Consider the following 20,840-nt stretch of genomic DNA (forward strand, 5'->3'; position numbering starts at 1 on the left):
GAGATGCAGCGCTCCACTCCTCCTCCTCCTCCTCCTCCTCCACCTCTCTCTCACTCTTAGCCATTTTTCAAGTGGTAATAAGTGATGCAAGAGCCACCGGGGCAGTATGAAAACACGGATCCACGGGGTAAAATCAGCTTCCACAACAAGTTGTCAGAGACGTGACGGATGTTAAAGAACTCAAAAAGGAGGTGGTAAAATTCAAGTTTGTGTGGCAGGAAATATGTCTGTTAAAGTGAAAACTTGGAGTTTTTAATCGTTGGCTGATTGTTGGTCTCGAGTTCACTACCGGCGTCACGAGGAAACGAGTTTTTAAATGAGAACAGCAGCCAACGACTTTTTGTAACCGGAAAGTGTTTTTGTCCCTGATGGTCCGGTCGACCCGGTTCTGCTGGAACCAGAACTCCATCATCTGCTCCACCTGCAGCTGCTGTGGTTCTTTCTCTCTGCTCTGAGTCAAACCAACCAGTTCCCCTCCTGGCCTGTGGGGGCGCTGCATCAAGAACCACTGAAGGAAACGACACAAAACGTCTGAAGACACTGAGTTCAAAATGTAAACAAAATGGAGTATGGTCAGTTTTTAGTAGTTGTAGGATTTCTCTTGGGTCATTTATTCCGCTAATGCTAAGCTAATCCGTTTGTTTTGGTTGAAGAAGACGCTGAGCGCAGCTTCCTTCTTCACCAAATGGAAACAAAAATGGCGTAGCGTCAGGTTTTAGCGGTTGAAGGATTGCGCTAAAGACCCAAGATATTTCTCCTGCTAGCGCCAGGCTAGCGTGTTTGTTTAGAGGTATTTTCCCAGAATGCCCTGCGATGTAGTCCACTTCCTGCTTTCGTAGCGGTCTCCGGTCTGCTTGGTGTTCAGATATACATTTGAACTGAACCAGAGTTCACTTCAGCTAAACTGAGACAGAGAGATGTTCTTAGCGTTAATTTTTAGCCCTAATTCTCCGTTGTAGATAAATAAGCCAAACGGACAGTTTTCAGCCGCCAGCTTCCAGGGTGTGACTAGATGAAATCTATTTTATTTAGAGGGAATTTATTGAAAACACACATGGCTGTAAAGTGGAGTCTTGTTCACAGCTGTGTTTTTCTGCATCCTGCAGCTCCGTACCGTTACTGTGGGATGTTGGTGTGCGGATCTGAGAGTGAGTCTGTGGGCTGAATGTAATATCAGCAGCACCCAGTTGGACTCGCCATACTGGGCTCAAACAGAAAGAACGAGGACACACACACACACATAAACACCCACACACTCGCCAGGTGTGTGATCTGCAGTCTTAGCGAGCCGAATGAGTCAGAAAACAAACCGTAACACCGAGCCAGAACCGGATCTCTGCGGCGCCGTTTACAGAAAACCCCAACAACTCGATGAGATCTGTATGAAAACTTGTGAGTGGGCTGTGCTGTTTGTCAAGTGTTCCTTTGGCAGGGCAGCGGCGGCGAGGGGGCGGAGGGCGGCGCGGGTCAGGGGGGCTGTTGGCTGCTCTCCTCCCTCCTGTCAGCCCCCTCTCCCGGCCAGGCAGACAGGCTGTGTTGGGCGGCCCGGCTCCTCGGTAGCAGATGCGAGCCCTCATGTCAGAGGCAGGCAGTGGCCCGACGGAGAGCCGCTCGTGCTCATACCTCATTGAGCCATCTCCCCTAGCAGATGGCGCGCTGCTGCGGGCGCTCCTCTCCCCGATAATTACCAGGCCTCGCCACAGATGGAAATGTCAGTCAGCCTCACAGGTCCTGGTTCCTGCCACTGCCTCCGTCCACGGCCCCTCTACCTAGGCCGGGCGCTGCCAACACTCACCATGTGTTCGGTGACTGCTGACTAGGCAGGCAACAAAAGAGAAATCCGTCCGCATGAATATTCATGCGGGGATGTTAGGTGGCGCTGCGGACCAGCCGGGGCTCGGCCAGTTTGTGACACCGATTTTCGGACGGGTTTTTTTCTGTCTTCCACTTTGAATCTCTGTTGCTGTTCAGGTTTCCTAACTTCACACCGACCGACGCGCCTTCATCATTCCTCTGCACGCTTTACAGCTGGTGTCAAACTCGAGGTCCGGGGGCCAAATCTGGCTCGCCACGCTGTGGAAAGTGGAAAACAAATGTTTTGCTACATTCACAGAAAGCTTTGTAAACTGTCAAGAAATGTTTTTTTTCTACAACAATATGTGAAAAAGGTCACATTTATTAGTTAAAACCACAAATGGTAAAAAATATACTGCAATAATCATAAAACAATTCTGTTAATATTATATTCAAATACTGGAAATCTGCATTTCTGTTGTTTTTGAAAATACAAATCATAATTCACTTTACGTTGTACTAATTACATGATCTTTTTTATAGACTTTAATGTAATTCAGTTGTGACTTTAATCATAAATTAGTTTATATATTTTTTAGTACATAACAGCTGCTAGAGTTTTCTGGTAAATACAACACTTTTTACACTTTATAAAGAACCTTACAGATAACAGTTGCGTGATTAAAGGCGACCCACTGCTTCCTTTGACAGGCCAGGATATTTCTGAGCGATAAAAACATGTTCATTACCGAGATTAAACTTCCTCAGTTCTGCGTGTTTTGAGCTTTTTTTTGTCTTGTCACTTTAAATCCAAATAAGTGAAAATGGCTACAAAAACAGATGTGCAATTATACAACCATACATCTTTGAAAAGCAGAGGTGGAGCCTCCTGCACAATCAGCATGAATGTGGCAAGTGGTTTCTGGATGTTAAGTCACTAAGAAAATATGTGTCTTTTCCAGCAGCCATTGTACGGTAAAACCAGCTGACCAAACATGCTGGAGCTTAGCTTTGGTTGCTAGGTAATGGTTAGAACTCTGCCGGGGTTGCTAGGTAACAGTGCCTTCTGATTTGTGATGTTAAATTCTGGAAGTTTTTGAAACTGCTCATTTTCAGACACCAAAAAACATAAATTTATTGGTAAAGCATGACTGACTTTTTTTAAGTGCTTGGAATGGTTTCGGAAGTTATAGACCCAAATGGAAGTACAAAAACAAGCAAAATGTTAATTTTGCAAAATAGATCTCATTTCAATATGATCTTTTTTAGTCAAATCAAAGCCGTTTCTATCTGTAAACTTCCAGTTTTTGTTTCTGCCATAAGTGAAGTAGCACTTTTGCATCAATATTATGGGTCAGGAGTCCTTAGAAAAAACTCCTTTATCGTCCTGAAACGTTACCTGCAAGTTAGTTTTGTCTTATTCCAAGTGTACCAAGATGTTTCCACTAGAAATTAGACCAAAGACACTTTTTTTAAGACTCAGTGTTTTTGCAGTGTAGCGAGCGCTGATGATCTTGATTTGGCCCAAAATGGAAATGATTTCTGACAGCCCTCCTTTAGAAGGTGAAATTGTACCTACTGCTTTGTACAGTTGTGGAACAGCATATTTAGGAGATTAGGATAACTGTGTTTGCAAAATGGATTAATTCTAGCAGATGCCAGGACTAACCCCCACTTATCTGTGATAAGGTGACCAGATGTCTCAACTTGGCAAAGGAAACACACTCTGAGTTTTATTACTCGGCGCCAAAGCTTCCCCCGAGAAATTTTCTCTGTGCACGCTCAGATAATCTACCTTCGCAGAGAACAAGGCGACAGGGTTTTGCCTCTGTGTGTTTGTCCGTGTTTCCTGGTCGCAGCGAACTGGAGGAGATTAAACCCAAGTAAATACCTGAGTGGCGCTGGGAAATATCTAAATAAGGAGAGGATTATTGGAAATATCGTTTTAGCGAATTTATCTTGCTGTGATTCTTCCCAGTGGAAAACAGACGGGAAATTATTTTCCCATCAACAAAGAGCTTTGCTTTGTTTTTGTTTTGTTCTTTTAAGGAATATTTTACTACTTTTTCACAATTTCTCACTTCAATTTACTTTTTGGAATAAAATAAATGAATGTCTCGACACAGACATATAGCGTAGCAATATTCTACAAATTAAACATCAATTTTCAGCTGTTGCCACAAATTCTCGGCTAAATATTGGTCTGAACTTTGACTAGGCCATTCTAACCACCTCATAACATCCCTGGGGTATTTATTTAGGCCACTAAATCTCAAAAACAATATTTAAACAACTTCTCTCTCTGTTGATAAATGATGAACTTTTGAGTTAAATATTTATGTTGAAGCAAAATACTTTTGCTAACTTGCTTTTTATTTAGCAAACTGACTATTTAGCTAATTCAGAGCTTTAGCCTGCTAGCTAAAGTAAATACTTGATAAAATATTTTGCTTCCTAACTAAATATTTAGCTTCAAACTAAATATTTAGCAAGCTCAGGGCTAAATATTTAATTTGAAGCTAAATAGTGAGCTTGCTCACTAATAAGCTAGTTCAGAGCTAAGTATTTACTTTAGCTTCATAGCTAAAGTAAAACCAGCTTGGAAAACTAAACTAAATATAAGGTAGAGTACATGAGAATTGGTAAGTAGATATTTAGCTTCAAACAATACATTTAAAGCTAGCTAAATCTTTAAAGATTAAACTAAATGTTTATTTTGATGCTAAAAATGTAACATTAAACCAAATATTTAGCATGCTCAGGGCTAAATATTTAATTTGGAGTTATTTAGCTTGTTCATGAAATAGCTGCTGCGGAGTTTAATATTTACTTTGAAGCTAAATATTTTAGTTAATTTGCTATTTATTTAAGAAGCTAAATAATTAGTTTGAAGTTACATATTTAGTTTGCTAACTTAATGTAATGTTTAATCTAAACTTAATATTTAGCTAACTGGGATAAATGTAAAGTTTTTTGCTAACTTGCTATTAATCTAGCAAGCTAAATATTTAGCTATACAATATGTCTACATGACAGGGAAACGATAGTCTCTCATACTTAAAAAACTAAGATTTATCTTAATAAATGTTTTATTGTTCCTAGTATGACAGAAATACAGCAGCAGTATCCTACATTTTGATTCTTAAGAGTCACAATTGCTGATTCAGCATCATGTTGCGCCCAGGTTGCATGTCTTTTCATCCAGTGAGAACTGTCTGACCACGCTGCAGTGTAGGATGCAGCGACCCGCTGCAGCACCGTTTGCAGGTCAAAGAAGCCCACGTAAGAAGAGGAACCGTCAGCGGTGGTTAGCTGAGCAGGAGAAATGAGTCAGAGTGAAGGAAAGCTTTCAGCCGATGCGGGCAACGACATCTTGCTGCTTGCAGAGCGTCGCCGCTGACAGTTTGAAGTTCCAGCCACAGAGCTGCTCTGCAGGCCCGGCTGCTGCTGCAATCCACTGCAGAGAACCTCAGACCAGAACCAGGAAACATAACCTGGTGATGGCATCAAGGTTTAAAATATTACAGCTATTCAGAAACAACCCAGATTGTTCAAGATGTTACTCAAAATGTTATTTTCTTAATATATTTCTGGACAAAAATCGTAGTTCTGCCGTGTACGTTCGCTAGATTTCACACAGATGAAACCTTGAACTGAGTTTAATTTGGGTTATTTAACTAGTCAAAAGAGGAAAAATATATTCGCCTTGTTATTCAGTCACATGTAAATGTCAGTTTCAGACTAAATATTTATTTAACTAGCTAAATAGTTTGAAGCTAAATATGTATTTAGATTTAGTTAGGCTGAGCTAAATATTTCACTAACAAGCTGAAGATTGAGCTTCAAAATAAATATTTAGCTAGCGTAGGGCTACATATTTATTTAGCAGTTATTTAGCTAGTTCAAAGCTATTTAGTTTAAAGATAAATATTTAGCTGGTAGGCTATTTGGTTATCTTAAAGCTAAATATTTTGTGTAAAGCTCTAAGGCAAAAGTATTTAGTTTGATGCTAAGTATTTAGCATCAAACTAAATATGTAGCAAGCACAGGGCTAAACATTTAATTTGGACCTAAATAGTTAGTTTTGCACACAAGTTAAATATTTGATTTACTTGATATTTATTTAGCAAACTACATATTTAGCTAGCTCAGAGCTCAATGACTAGCTAGCTAGCAACATATTTAGCTTCTTAACTACATATCTAGCTTGCAAGCTAAATATCTAGCATCAAACTAGCATCTCATGGCAAAACACTTCATTTTAGCTAAACAGTTAGCTTGCACACTAAATAGTTAGCTTGGAGCTAAATATTTTTGCTAAATATTTAGCTGCCTTATTGCTAAATATTTAGTTTGCAAGCTAAAGTAAATACTTGTCTTGCTACCTTTGAATAGCTATAAAATGACTAAATCAGCTGCAACAGCTGGAAGAAATTCTCTAAATGTCTCTTCAGGTGCAGCAACAAAAGCAGGAAATGGCAAAGCGGTGAAACGAACCCTGAGGAAGGAGCTGCAAGATAAACAACCGTCAGAACGTGAGTGACACAATGTGGGTTGGTCATTGATTTCCTGAGAAGAAAAAGTCTTTTTATCTTCTGCTTGCCGAATGTTGATGTGGATTCATCCCTCAGTCGGCTCCTGGTGTCAGACTGCAGGATGAAAGTTGGAAACTAATGATGAAACAGAAGTGAAACTCAGCTAGCAGGAGAGAAGCGTCTAAAAACCTTCGCTTTGCCGTGAAATATATTACATTGTCTCTCTGTTCTCTGGTAATTCCCCAATTAATTGCCATCTAAAGGTCTTTTGTTTTGCTACAAGGGTGGCAGTGCTCAATCTAACCTCTGATCATAATTAAAAGTGGTCAGATAAGCCTCAAGATATCACACCTTTGTGCTGCACAGATGCAGTTCAGCAGAATGGCATCAGTCTGCCTCCGTTTTTCTTTCTTCTTTTTGTCTTGGTGTGACAAAGCTGGCCCCTCATTTCCATTCTGCCCATTATGCAAATGAGGCCGGTTCACATATTGGTTCAGACGAGTAAAGCAAGTGCAGAGGCCAGGTCTCCTTTAGGACCAAGTGGAAATTTGCACTTAAAAGCCATTTTGTGTGGTAAAACAATGGCCCAGGTGCTGTACCCTTGACCAAGGGCTTTATCGTCTCCTGTGAGGCAGAAAGTTGGTGTCACACCTGTTTCGGGCCGTTCTGCAGGCTGCTGGCCCGGTTCAGCCGCGCTGGCTGACAATCAGCTACAGATGAGGCTGTCAACATGAATTAAAGGTTTCGCTGCTTCTAACCTCGTCTCTCGGCTGACGTGCAGTAAATCTGTTGAGTGTTTAGTGTTATTATCCCATGTCTTTGCTGAATTTTCTCAACAAACCATCAATATTTTACTGAATCTTGTAGATTAGCAAAGAAAGAAAGGACAGATGTTATTTGTTGAAGGAATTATTCCTTCACAATCTAAAATCCTTTTATTAGTCCAACAGGAGGCACAAAAGCAAACTTAAAAAGTCATTTGAGATAACCATAAAGTGCAAATCATAAACATTTATCCTGCTAGTGCATTATAGTGACTCGCTATTTAGCCTCAGCTAACGCTAAACCGCTGTAACCAACGTGGTATTTAGGTTAAGCTAATGCTAAAGTGCTATACCAATGCGGTATTTAGCAGAAACTGAAGGTAAATCAAAATATCAAGATGTCAAATAAAGGCCACTAGAACCAATAAAACCTTTAAAAAGAACAAACACTAAACTAAAGCTAACACTAAACCGCTATACCAGCCTGGTATTTAGCTAAAGCTAAAGCTAAATTTACACTTTGGTACAACATCCAAGTAAATTAGGGCGTTAGAATATTTCTGGAAAAACCAATGTAGGGGAAGCTAATTGTGCTAAATGTTTTCAAATTTGGCAAAATGCTAAAGTTTTAAACATAAATTAGGTCCACTATTAGCTGATTCATCTGATTAATCCTCAAACAAAACCCAGAAAATAATCAGCAGCCGTCTCCATCTTTTTATGCTCCTCAGCAACAAAATCTACAGAATATCCAGTTATGTTGATTTCTACCATCTGAGCAATGATCTAAACTAAAAAATTACATTTTTGTCTGATATCATTTTTACATATTAACTCAGATATTATGATTAATTACTTAGTTCTCAAGAGGCATTTTTAAACTTTTATTAGAAAACCTGGTAGATTTTCTGATGGACACATCAGAGAAAATGGACTCTTTAGTTTTTATATATTTTCTTTTTCATACAGTCCTTAAGACCAAATATTAAATGTGACTTTATGCTCCACTTGTTGAATCAAAAACAATAGCAGTGTGAGTATTTTCATGCTTAACGGGAAATAAAACTTAAAACGTTGTTTGAATTCTAAAGTCACAAACTGGGGGAGATACTGGCAGTCCAATAAAAGGAGAAAATGTCCCCTTTGGGTATTAACATAATTAAAATTGTGTACAAGTTTGATGAGATTAAAAAGACAATTATTAAAAAAGGAAAGAAGTTCTCATACTGCAGGAGCCAATTAGTTTTTCTGTGATGAAAGTTTCCTTTTATCAACAATCATTATTTTATACAATTAACAGTCGTCACAGATAAGGAATAAGAGTCTCTACAGACGCTCTGCAGCGTTCTGCATAATAATGTTTTCACTCCTGATGGTTCGGTGGACGCGGTTCGATTGTAAAACTTTAACATCTGTTCTGGTTCTCTTTCTCTGCTCTGAGTCAAACCAACCTGTTCCCCTCCTGGCATGTGGGGGCGCTGCACCAAGCTGTTCCCCTCCTGGCCTGTGGGGGCGCTGCACCAACCTGTTCCCCTCCTGGCCTGTGGGGGCGCTGCACCAATAACCACGGTTGGAAACGACACAAAAACCTCTGAAGACGCTGAGAGCAACTTCCTTCTTCACCAGATGGAAACAAGATGGAGGCGTCAGATTTTAGCGGTTTGAGGATTTCTGTTTAGTCTTTGGCTGAAGACCAGGAGCCATTTCTCCTGCTAGCGCTAGGCTAACACATTAGCTTTGGTTGTATTTACCCAGAATGCCTTGCCCTGTAGTCCACTTCTGTAGTTGGATCAAAGCGGACTGAACAGGGCTGGTGTGAACGACACGTTACATTTCACACACCTTTTTCTGCATGGCTGTTCTGCGAAGGAGCAAAACAGGAAGTGAAATGCAGAGTGGATGTGTGTGTGTGGATGTGTGTGTGTGTGTAAGTGAGGGAAAGTAAGAGTTGGGTGACCTTGTTACCAGTTGGGTTGAGTTGGACAGGCTGGTAGGAGGCGGCTGTCTACGGGGAGGGACAGACAGATGCTCGCTCCTCTCCCTGGGCAGAACATCTCGCCTGGTGCAGGCAGCACACAATCTGGGCCGGGCAGCTGTAACCCTAATGATCACTGGTGGCGCCGCACCTGACCGGCCGACCGGCGCGGCGCGGCGCTCATCCGGCCCCCCGCCCCTTCCCTCCGTCTCCTTTATGACCTCGAGTGCCTTCAAACTCTGAGCACTAAACAGTTTCGCTCGTAAAGCAACGAAGAAAGGAGGGAGAGAAGCTGCAGCTCAGAAACAGGTGGAGAAACTCAGCGGAGCGATAAAGAGAGAAAACTAATTCAGATAAAAGAACAACAGATAAGGTTAGAAATGAGGAAAATATAACAAACATAATTGTTACTGAAGTTATTGAGATAAACGATAATGTTGTCTTGAGACCATTTTCATGTAAAATACATCAAAGATTTTTGTTTTTATGTAAAACTTTTGACAAAAAACACATTTGAAGGTTTTTATGCAATAAAATACATGAAAATTGTTGGTTTTCGTGTAAACGTCCCATTAGAATACATTGAAGTTTATGAGCTTTATGTAAAATATAAAAACATTAAAGTTTTCAGTTTTAATATAAAAATACCAACAAAATACTTGTAGGTTTGTTTCCAATAAAATACAGTAAATTTCTTGTTTTTTTATATAAAATTCACAATAAAATGCATTAGTATTTGGCTTTATATAAAATAAAATAAAAAACATTTTAATTTTTATGTAAAAATCTTAATGAAGTACATTAGAAGTTTGTGGCTTTCAGGTAAAAATGACCAAATAATTCATTAAAGTTTTTGCTGCTTTTCTGTTGCGAATTGTGAAAAAGTACAAATGCATTAATTCTATTGTAATTCTTCTTTTCAGGATTTTGAACCTCATTTAACTTCATTATCTCTGCAATAACTTTCCGTTCCTGAGAGGAACCGGGCTGAACCGGGCCTGTTTTACAGAACGTAATCCTGCTGTAAACATTTTAATCCCAATTAATCCCTGATTCATCCCATCACTCCGTCCTCCCAGTTTGGAGAATTGACCAGTCTGGGTTTGAACTGGTGAAGGAGAGTTGCTCCAGAGCAGCCCTGCTCTTTCAAAAGGGGGCGCTAGTGAGCTTAGTTTGGCTCTGCAGGAGCTGCTGAGGAGAAAAGTTACAAAAATGTAATTTATTATCACAACTAAAAACACAGAACAGGTTTTTAAATTCAAATGGATCCCAAAGGGAAATAAAATGTTGCTGAAATTCATATTAGTTCAAAATTTGTCAGTTATTGTATGTAGTGAAGGCGGGCAGGCTCTCCTGTAGCAGTCTGTATTACAGCGAATTTGAAGAAGCCTCTGACTGAAGACACTGTTTTTCTAAATCTCATGCAGAGAATGGCCATAAATTTACATAAAAATTATAATCCAATGTACATATAATACTTCTCTGTTTTTAATTTGTTTAAAAAAATTATTTAAAAAAAATTTAAATAAAGATTTTTATCATATGTATGAAATATTTTTTTCTTAATAAAAATGCATAAGCATAAGCTATTTTTATTTTAAAAATCTTTTAATTAAAAAAATGACAAATATTTTTCATATGTATGAAATATTTCATATAAAATAAAAAGATGTATTTTTACTTTATATTCTTGTTTTGTTTGTAATTTTACTTGATTCCTGTAAAGTGTCTGAGTTCAGAAAAGGGTTATGTAAACAAATTACAGCAGTTCATTTATTTTATCTTTATTTCCTTACATTTCATGTAGATTTTTTAATTTTTCTGTAAAAATGTGCATCTATATGGAAGTTTGATGTTTTGTTGCTAAAATTGACTTCAGATTTTTCCTCCTTTCATTCATTTTGTTTGTCAACAAAAAGGAACTTGTTCATTTCTAGCGGTAAAATAATGACGGTGATAATTTGGATGTTTTGCAGCTGTAGGACCTGGAGCGGCGGTTCGGCCCGCTCGGCGTGTTTGCGGATCGGACCGGGCCAGGAATGTGTCTGCTGCTGCTCTGCGTCTCTTCCTCGCTCCGTGACACGGACATTTTCCAGCCGCCGCGTTTCCGGGAGCCAATCAGAGCGCAGCGCCGGACACTGCAGCCGTCTGTCTGTTATCCCGACCAGAACCGGACTGTCAGGACCAGATGACCCAGTCAGGCTTCCGTACTGCTGCTCAGGCTCACAGCAGGAACCTGAGAGGGCGATCAGTGTCTGATTTCACAACAACGGTTAGAAAAACACAAATTTACAAACTGCCAGAAACTGGAATAAATTCAGGATCAGCAGAAAACTTCCTGGTAAAACCAGGATTTATTTTGTAGGCCGTAAGAAGGAGAAAAGTTTTATATGTTACCATAAGAAGAAACTTTGGTTTTACGACAAACTTTCTTGTTTTAATGAAAGGTTTTGATAAAAAGGCTTTTTTATCACAAATGTTCTACCTAAAACAATGTTTTCTCATTTAAAGAGATGCAAAACATGAAATTGAAAAAGTTTCTTGTTCTTGTTAAAGCAAGAAACTTTCTAATTTTAACGAGAAATAAAAAATATGCTCCTGATAAATTATTACTTTCTTGTTTTCTTCTCAAAACAAGACTGAACTAAACTCATTAAAATGACAAATTGCTCTTGTTATAACATTTTATACATCGTAACATCAAAAACTAGTTTTAGCAGCAAACTTTCTCCTTTTACCAAAATATATTAGTATGAATAAGAAAACTCAGTTTCTGCTAAAGTGAGGTTCTCATTTTAATGCAAATCAATCTTTTTATTGTGTTGTTTTATATACATTGTTTTATATCTTTATATTGTTCTATTGTATTCAATGTTGATCTTATCTTTTTATTTAATAATAAAGCAACGTAGCTGCTGCTACATAAACTCATATCTTGTTTCTGTTCCTATCAATTAGTAATAATTTATGTCCAAATTAAAGTTTCAATTAAAAGTCTTAAAGAAAAAATGGGATTGTGTGGATTAAAAATGTACCATAAAAGTTAAAAACATTTAATTAAAAGAATTTTCCACGCCCATGTTTGGACGTTGTAGTCTTCCTGTTCAGATATTACATCCAGCAACACTCCTGATGTGGAGAGCTCACATCCTGCAGCCATGTTTTCTTTATCAGCCGCTCGTCATCCGGCAGCCCTGCACATGACCAAATTAGTCCCGGTGTCGGCCCGTTATCTGGCCACGGACGGGCAGAACCAGAACCGGCCGACTGAGAGAACCCAGGACACGAAATCTGGGTTTGAGTCTCTGCAGAGATTCAGAGCACAGGAAGAGGCTCTGCTTCCTTCTGAGGCCTCATCCTGCTTTTCTACATAAATATAACAGTTAAAATTATGTATTTATATACAGAAGGACGGATTGCTGAGGAAAATGGAAAGTAGTGGAACGAGGGAAAAAAGGAGATTATTGGGGGTAAAAATGACCATGATAGATTATTTAAAAGCTTTTTTTCCTCATATAATGTGACATTTACACCTTATAATGTAATAGACAAAGAAATTTCAGATTGTGAAAATTGAGTGGAAGGAAAAAATGTGGTCAAAAAGTTGCTATGGACCAGTGGAGATGCAAATATTTTTAAATAACTGAAACTTTTAGCTTAGCTTCCCCAAGATTAATACTACTTGATCAATTCTAAAGCACTAATTAATTTGGATGTTTTGTAAACTTTCAGCTGAATAACGTTTGACATCTGAGTTCAAGTTTTGTTTTTCAACAGTTAAAAACCCTTCAAGGAGTTATTTATATTGATGCTCTTATTTTGAAGTCTGTTTGTTCTTTCTTTGTTGATTTTGTCGTATCATTTTCTCAATTAAGTTTCTCAAAAGTCAGCAAGACTCAACAACGATGAAACTGAAGCCAAGACGTTAAATGTCGCCCTGTGGAGCAGCGCTGGTAAAAATGGTGTTAAAGGGTTAATACTGGAGCCATGTTGTGATGACTTTCTGAAGGCGGAGCTTCTTAAAGAGACAGAGGCCCAATTTCAAGGTGTTAAATCACAAAGTAAGATTTATTTGAAGACATATCTAAGATTTATAGCATTTTTATAACAACCAAAAGAAACACAGTTACTGGATTGTGTCGTAAAATGGCCGCCATGTGCCTGAAAGACAAATAAAACTCAAACTGTCCCTTTAATGTTTTTTGGTAACTGGAAAATGAGTTCCTGAATGTAACGTCACAAATCAGCGACCACTACCCCTCATCTAACAACCCCAGCCAAACCCTGGCCGTTTCCTAGCAACCTCAGCCCGTTACCTAGCAACCACAGCAGAACTCCAGAATGTTTGGTCAGCTGGTTTTACCGCTGAACAAAAAGACAAATGTTTTGTTGTTGTAAGTCATACTTTGATATTTAAAGCCTTCTCATAACAACTGAAGTTAATAAAGTTACTTGATTGTGCGATAAACTGGCTCAGTTTGGCCAGAAAACACACAACACTGCCCCTTTAAGAGCCAACAATGTCAGTAATGTGAATGGAAATGCCTTCCTAAACAAGTTTCTGTCTTAATTTTTATATTTTTTTAAATGACCTAAATCTTCTGTTTAAAAATAATTTACATGAGCTTCATTTTTCCCCCAACTGACTCAATAAAATAAATAAATTTGTCAATAATATTGTAATTTCTTGACATGTACCTGTGTCTAACTGACGTTTAATGAACCGTATTCATGCATATTAGTTTTTAGATGTATTAAGATGCTACGGAGGCCCGGTTGAGACGGGGAGAAGTGGATGTCAGGGGGACAGGATGGATGCGAAGAGGTGCCAAAGACCACAGCACGCAGTCTGAGCCAAGCAGAGCTGAGCGCCCACTGCCATCCAAACATAAATAAAGTGCTTTTGGCTCCCTGCAGCCACCAGTGTGTACCATCCATTCGCCAACCATGTTTTTTCTCTCCTAACAAAGTTAAAAACAGGACAAATTTGATGCAATCACTTGCTGGAAATAAATATGTGCCACGTCTTGGACAGATAGGGTGTGAATCAGATGGTCGGTCAGTTATTAAGTTTCATAACAACTTGAGGATAGATTTCCTTCTCAGACTTTCAGAGCCTTGGAGGGGGAAAACACAAACTGACAAGTTTCTTTCTTAACTACTTTTTTGTCACCATGAAGGATGCCAACAGGAGTAGCACGCGCTGAAGCATATGTGCAACTAAATGATGATTTTTACTCAGAAAATTCATCTCACATATTCATGCAAATAGATGTCAATATTAATGAGATCAAATCTTCAAATTCTCAGCAAAATAGCTAAGAATAAGGACAAAAATTACATACTGACATTTTGTTAGTTTTAATTAGTTTTTAGAGTGTTTCCTAGTTTTTATTAGTTAAATATTGTTTAGTTTTAGTTTAGTTATAGTTCGAGTTTTAGGTTTTTTCATATTTTGGTTCATTTTTAGGTGCAGGATTCAAAAAGGTTAAAGTATTGCAGGGTTTCCCCAGAAAACCTGCTAAACCCGGTGGTCAGTGGTCACCATCGTGTTTTTGTTACAGCGCAGACACAGAGCCACGCTGGGCAGCGTGTTCAGATGGAAATGCTGCACATAATTCTTTGTTCACAAAGATAAATCATTCTCACCGCTCACTCAACGCTCCTCTTCAAGCACAACTACATGTTATACCTGCAGTTCACATCGAGCTGCACAGCAGAGCAACGCAGTGGGGTTTCATCTTGACTCCTACCTTGATGCAGGAGGTCAGGGGGCACTGCTAAACTGGTTTGAATCCTACATAAAGAACAGGGATTTCTTTGTTTCAATTGAAAACTTTTCATCAAAGAGGTCAAAGGTCACATGTGGGGTACCCCAAGGTTCAATCCTAGGACCCCTTTTATTCAATATTTATATGCTCCCACTAGCTCAGGTTACAACAGGAAATAATATTAGCTACCATAACTATGCAGATGACACACAGCTCTACATTACGATGTCACCAGGTGACCTTTGACCCCATCCAATCACTGAACAGATGCTTAGAACAGATAAATGTGTGGATGTGCCAAAACTTTCTCCAGTTGAACAGAAACAAAACTGAAGTTATTATTTTTGGACCTAAAGAGGAACGATCTAGAGTTATAGATCTAGAGTTATAGCTCTAGAGTTATAGATCTAGAGTCAATGCACAGCTTCAGTTATTACAACTAAAACCAGCGATCAGCCCGAAACCTGGGAGTAGTTATGGACTCTGACCTGAACCTCCAGAGCCACATAAAGACAGTTACAAAGTCGGCCTTCTATCACCTGAAGAACATTTCCAGGATTAAAGGACTAATGTCCTCTAGATCTAGAGAACATCTAGATCTAGTTTCTCTAGATTTACTGAGATCTAGAGAAACTCATCCATGCCTTCATCTTCAGTCATATTGATTATTGCAACAGCGTCTTCACAGGTCTGTCCAACAAATCAATTAAACAGCTGCAGCTGATCCAGATGCTGCTGCTGGCGTTCTGACTAAAACCAGGAAGATAGAGCACATAACACCAGTTTTAAAGACCCTCCACTGGCTCCCTGTAGCTCAAAGAATAGACTTTAAAATACTGTTGTTAGTTTATAAATCACTGAACGGCTTAGCACCACAATACATTAAAGATCTGCTGTTGTTGTATCAACCTTCCAGACCTCTCAGGTCTTCCGGTTCTGGTCGGCTCTGCATCCCCAGAACCAGAACCAAACGAGGAGAAGCAGCTTTCAGCATCTATGCACCACAAATTTGGAACAAACTTCCAGAAAACTGTAAAACAGCTGAAACACTGACTTCTTTTAAATCTCAACTAAAAACTCACCTGTTTAAAATTGTATTTGAAATGTAATCAATTACAAATTTATTGATGGAACTTGACTTAATGCTTTGTTTTGATTATTGATTCTATATTGCATTGTGATTCTGTGTTTGTAATGATGTAAAGCACTTTGAAAAGCCTTGCTGCTGAAATGTGCTATACAAATCAAATTTGATTGATTGATTGATTGATTATAATACCCTGGGGGAAACCCTGGATATATGTAAACACATCAGTGACTCCTGGATTCCTGGGCTTCTCACCCCGTCTCTAAGGGAGCCCAGAGACCCAACGGAGAAAACCCCTCCAGTATAACAAGGCAGCTCCCAGGAGGGGCACTCTCCAGTACCCCCTCCAAGGACTTAAAAAGGTGGGTAAACAGTCAGAACCCGACCCAAACCCGTAGGTAGAGGGAGAGGCTATCCTCTTGTTCACCCCAACGTACAGGCACCAAGATGGAGGCAACAAGAAAGCCCGCTCCTGCCCAGCGCCTCTCACAAGGGGCAATTCCAGGGTGGGAGAACATCCAACCCCTTTCAAGGAGACCGGCTCCAGAACCAGAGCCATGCACTGCAGTGAGTCCGACTATTTCTAGCCGGAACCCATGGGCTCTTTTCGGGCTGAGCCCGGCCGGGCTCCATGGGTTAAAGCCCGGCCACCAGGGGCTCCCCAACGTGCCCCGCCCCCAGGCCTGGCTCCAGGGTGGGACCTCATGTAGGGGCGAGCAGAACCACTGTTTCCAACGGTCGTATTCATCATAAGGGATCTTTGGGCTGCACTTGGTTCTGGTTCCTCACCTTGGACCTGTCTGCATTGGGTGGCCCAACCAGAGGCATGAAGCCCCGACAGCATAACTCCTAGGATCACTGGGACACTCAAACCCCCCCACCACGATAAGGTGGCAGCCCATGGAGGGGACGTGTAAATGTGTGTGTGTGTGTGTGTGTAAATATTAAGTAACCTATTAATTATGTAAGAAAGAGAGAAAATGAGAGAGAGGAAGAAAGTTGGTATTTAACACGAGGAAACGAGCACAATGTGGTGGGAAGCATATTCTGACTGTTGGTCCAGTTGTGAGGTGAAATGTATGTTTTAGTTTTTTAAAGTCTTTTAGGCTCGAATAAAGTTTTTTAGGCCGTAATTTAACAGGTTGAACAGGAAATTAGAGGAGAGAGAAGGGAAAGACATGCAGCAGATTCTCCAGGACTGGGAATTGAACCCAGGTTGACAAACCAAACCTAGAAGTAACATCAGAAATAAAACAGAATTTGCAGTTTTACTATAAAGCTGGTTAAAAAAATAACTGGATTAGGCATTTCCTGCCCCTTTTCTTCTCTTTTATACAAGCAGACAACACATAAGCTCAACAACACAAAAGCTTTATATTTATTACAAAATATTCATCTAAGAATTGATTTCTTCCTGTAATGGAAATAATTTCTGATTAAGTTCTCTGTTTTCATACTTTCATAGATTGTTCTTCTTTTTACCTTTTCTACAGTTTTTCATGTTAAATTGCACTTTTTTGTTAAGTTTGTTAAACTATCTTGAATCTGTATTTCTAAATAAAGACTAACAGAAAGATCACAGTAACTTTTATTTATGATAAAACCTGTTTTTTCCTTATAACAAACAAACCAGATATAACAAGTTTGAGCTTCTTCATGGTCCGGAGTATTAAATTATGATAACAATTATAATCTAATACTTTGTACAGATTAACTCTAATCTTAATTTAACATCCTGGAACCTGAAGAATCCAAACCTGTTAAATCAGCTTTTTTATGTTTGGTATAAAAAGAAAAACAGGATTTATCAAAGAAAAAAGGTGAATGGACTGAACTTGTGTCGTGCCTTGCTAGTCATGTTGACCACTCAAAGCGCTTCACACTACAGTCACATTCACACACATGCAGGTCGGGGGGCAACTTGCCGCTAAGTACCCCGCCCCGGGGCAGCTCAACATGTGGCTCAGGAAGCTGGAATCGAACTTACAACCTTCTGGTCACAAGACGACCACTCTACCACCGAGCCACAGCCGCCCTAAAAAAGCCACTGCATGATCCTTTTGCTAATCTTCTTTAAAATACAGATTTAAACAGAATAACGAGCTACAATTCAGTGCAATTTAATATAAAAAGTGAGTAGAAAAGGTAAACTAAAGGACAAACCATAAAAGCACAAGTACAGTGAAAATAAACAGAAATCGTTACTATTAAAAGAAGAAATTTTAATTCTTAAATCAATACGTTGCTATAAATACTGAGCCTAGTTGCGGCACTGAGCCGCCTGCCACTAAACCAGCGAAGGGAAAAGGGCTAACGTTCGGCTAATTCAATTCATTTTACAAGTTTAACAATAATACTGGACATGGTTGGAGTTCCTTAAAGTGTTTTGGGGGCAATTTACAGTGACCAACTGACCTGACCTACATGTTTTAGGAGATGTGGGGGGAAACCGGAGCACCCGGAGAAAACCCACGCAAACACGGGGAGACCATGCAAACTCCACACAGATGGTCTCTGTGAAGATGCAGCGCTAACCGCTGCACCACCGTGCTGCCCACGTTTTTTCCAATCGGGTCGGGAAGGGATCTATTTTCTAGTTAGTCGATGGGGAAAAACTTCATGGTTTTTAAATTTCCTCTTGACGGAGCGTGGCATGGCGCCCCGTTCACAGACCTCTCACGTCTTTCTCCTCTAAATATCCAAATCAAGAACATTAAACATGTTCTTGATCGTCTTCAATCTTTTGGGGTTTTTTTGGCTTTTTCAATCGCAGAATGTTTTGGACTTTTTTCCAAATTGAAAATTTTGATTTTTTCCTTTTACCATCCTGCAGGGTTTTAGTATCTGGATTGTTTAAATCCTCCAGGATGGTTTCTCCAGCGATCTCAGTCTCTCCTGTGGATTCTGGATCCGTGGAACAACTTGATAAGGTTTTTTCTGAGAGTTCCTCCTCCGAAGAAACCTCTGGACTGAAGACTTTAACCAGGTCGACTTGGTTCTGTGAGTCTTTCTCCTCTTGGGAAACTGGGACGTGTTTTTGATGGAGATCTTCTTCCTCAGCTGTTAGAGTGTCGGGCAGCAGTACATCCTCTCTTGCTCCGTCCAAATCATTTATCACACAACTTTTCTCCTGCTGGTATTTTGCTGCTTCCTGTTTTAATGCAGTGACATCAGTTTCATACAGCCGGTTTAACTCCAGGTACAAACTGTTAACCTTCTCTAACTCAGCCTGGACACTCCTTTCCTTGTCTTGAAGGAATTTAATCTCAGTTGTTGTTTTATCTTGGAGGACGGCAAACTCAGCTCTCATATTGTCTAGACGCGCCATGTCCTCCTCTGATTTCTCCAGATTAATTTTCCTCTCCTGGTTTATCTCCTGCTGGTACGTTTCAGCCTGCTGCTGTAAATCCATAATGTCTCTTTCATATTTACATTTTTGCTCCTCGTATGAAACATGAACCTGATCCAGTTCATTTATCAGCTGCTTCTCTCTCTTTTGCAGAACTGTGATTTCTCTGGACATGTTTTGATAGAGCTCCTCCTTCTCAGCTCTCAGGTTCTCTAGATGCTCCTTGTCCTCCTCTGATTTCTCCAGATGATCTTTTCGCTCCTGATTTATCTGCAGCTGAAGGTTTTCAACTTGTTGTTGCAGCTCAGAATGGTTTCTTTCATGCATAACCTTCTCTTTCTTTTCTCTGTTTGAAAGAGCAGTTTCCTCCTGGTTTATCTTCTTCTGGTATTTTTCACGGTGCTGCTGTATATCCATAATGCCTCTTTCATATTTACATTTTAGCTCCTCGTAGAAGAAGTTAAACTGGTCCAGTTTTATCATCTGCTTCTCTCTCTTTTGCAGAACTGTGATTTCTCTGGACATTTTATGAAAGAGCTCCATCTTCTCAGCTCTCAGATTGTTGATAAGCTGCAGATTTTCATTCGTTCTTTCTATGTTGGCGTCTTTCTCATCTGTCGCCTCCTGCCGACATCTTTCCAAGTCTTGTTTTAGTGAAGAAACTTCGCTTTCATATTTGCAGGTCAGTTCATTATATGAACGTTTGATCAGATTTAATTCGTCCTGCAAAAGTTTTTCGCTGTCTTGCAGGAATGAAATCTTTTGGGACATTTCTTTAAACATGTCGTCCTTCTCAGCTCTCAAGTTCTCCAGCAGTCGTTGTTCCTCACTCAGCCTCGCTTCATAAAGCTTCTGTGTCTCGGCCTCCTGCCTCAGCAGAGCATCGGCTGCTTCATACTCAGAGCGCAGTTCCTCGTAGGAAGTCTGGAGTTGGTCCAGATCTTCTTGGAGGGCCTGACTTTTCTTCCTCTCAGCCTGTATTTCAGCCACAAATGCTTCCTGGCTGAGGAGGTGGGCCACCTTTAACTCCTCCAAGTCTTGTTGCAAGTTCTTCTTCTTCATGTATTTCATGTTGTTGTGAACCTTGGAAGCAATGACCGCAGCGTTACAGACTGCTGGATCACTGAACTTCTCTAGCCTCTCAAGTTCCCTCTTTGTGTCTTTGGCCTGGTTGATAAAAGTTTCTTTGAGAGCTTTTTGCTTTTTTAACTGGAGTTTGGTCTCTTCCAGCTCGGCCTCCAGGTGGGACAGTTTCTGGTTGTCTTCAAACCTCCCGGCTCTCTCCATTTCCAGAAGGTAACTCAGCCTGTGGATTTCCCCGTGTAAGGCATTCGGGTGTGCAGGAGGGAACCTGCCTTGGGGGTTTTGCTGGCCTCCCCTTCTCGCGTGGGGTCCCATCATCCCACTGTGGTATCTCGGCGTATAATGAGACATTTTCTCCTAAATACAATCGCTAAAATCCTCGATTGGTAAACTACCTGAAAGAGCTTTGCGTCTGAACTGGTCAGTGATATTGCAAGCAATGAAAAATATGCAGAATTGTGTTACATACAATCCTACAGTTG

The 20,840-nt window shown here is 39.9% G+C and overlaps 1 protein-coding gene and 3 long non-coding RNA genes across 7 annotated transcripts in view; 1 reads left to right on the forward strand and 3 right to left on the reverse strand.

The window, feature by feature from the left end:
- Positions 1-472: 472 nt before the first annotated feature.
- On the reverse strand, positions 473-9,705 carry LOC114134041 (uncharacterized). The gene is made up of 3 exons (XR_003593334.1): positions 9,059-9,705; positions 8,845-8,954; positions 473-508 (listed from the first exon to the last, which is right to left on the reverse strand). It is a non-coding gene; the product is annotated as an uncharacterized LOC114134041 (long non-coding RNA).
- On the reverse strand, positions 918-8,660 carry LOC114134039 (uncharacterized). Of its 2 annotated transcripts, XR_003593332.1 has the most exons (4): positions 8,619-8,660; positions 6,292-6,443; positions 2,459-2,517; positions 918-2,073 (listed from the first exon to the last, which is right to left on the reverse strand). It is a non-coding gene; the product is annotated as an uncharacterized LOC114134039 (long non-coding RNA). The 2 variants fall into 2 exon arrangements; XR_003593331.1 differs by lacking the exon at positions 8,619-8,660 and having other exon boundaries at positions 6,292-8,611.
- Positions 4,773-11,467, forward strand: LOC114134043 (uncharacterized). The gene is made up of 2 exons (XR_003593336.1): positions 4,773-6,329; positions 11,045-11,467. It is a non-coding gene; the product is annotated as an uncharacterized LOC114134043 (long non-coding RNA).
- LOC114134038 (uncharacterized) overlaps positions 10,719-20,840 on the reverse strand; it is a 73,208-nt gene continuing 63,086 nt past the window's right edge. For 2 of the 3 annotated variants that reach the window (XM_028000253.1, XM_028000254.1), the window contains one exon: positions 11,200-11,323. In XM_028000253.1, coding sequence (XP_027856054.1) covers positions 11,317-11,323 — 7 coding nt within the window. In that variant the 3' untranslated portion in view covers positions 11,200-11,316. Of the gene's footprint in view, positions 11,324-20,840 lie in introns of all 3 variants that reach the window. The other variant, XM_028000255.1, reaches the window with a different exon arrangement.

Source organism: Xiphophorus couchianus, chromosome 19, assembly GCF_001444195.1.
Source record: "Xiphophorus couchianus chromosome 19, X_couchianus-1.0, whole genome shotgun sequence".
Lineage (NCBI taxonomy): Eukaryota > Metazoa > Chordata > Actinopteri > Cyprinodontiformes > Poeciliidae > Xiphophorus > Xiphophorus couchianus.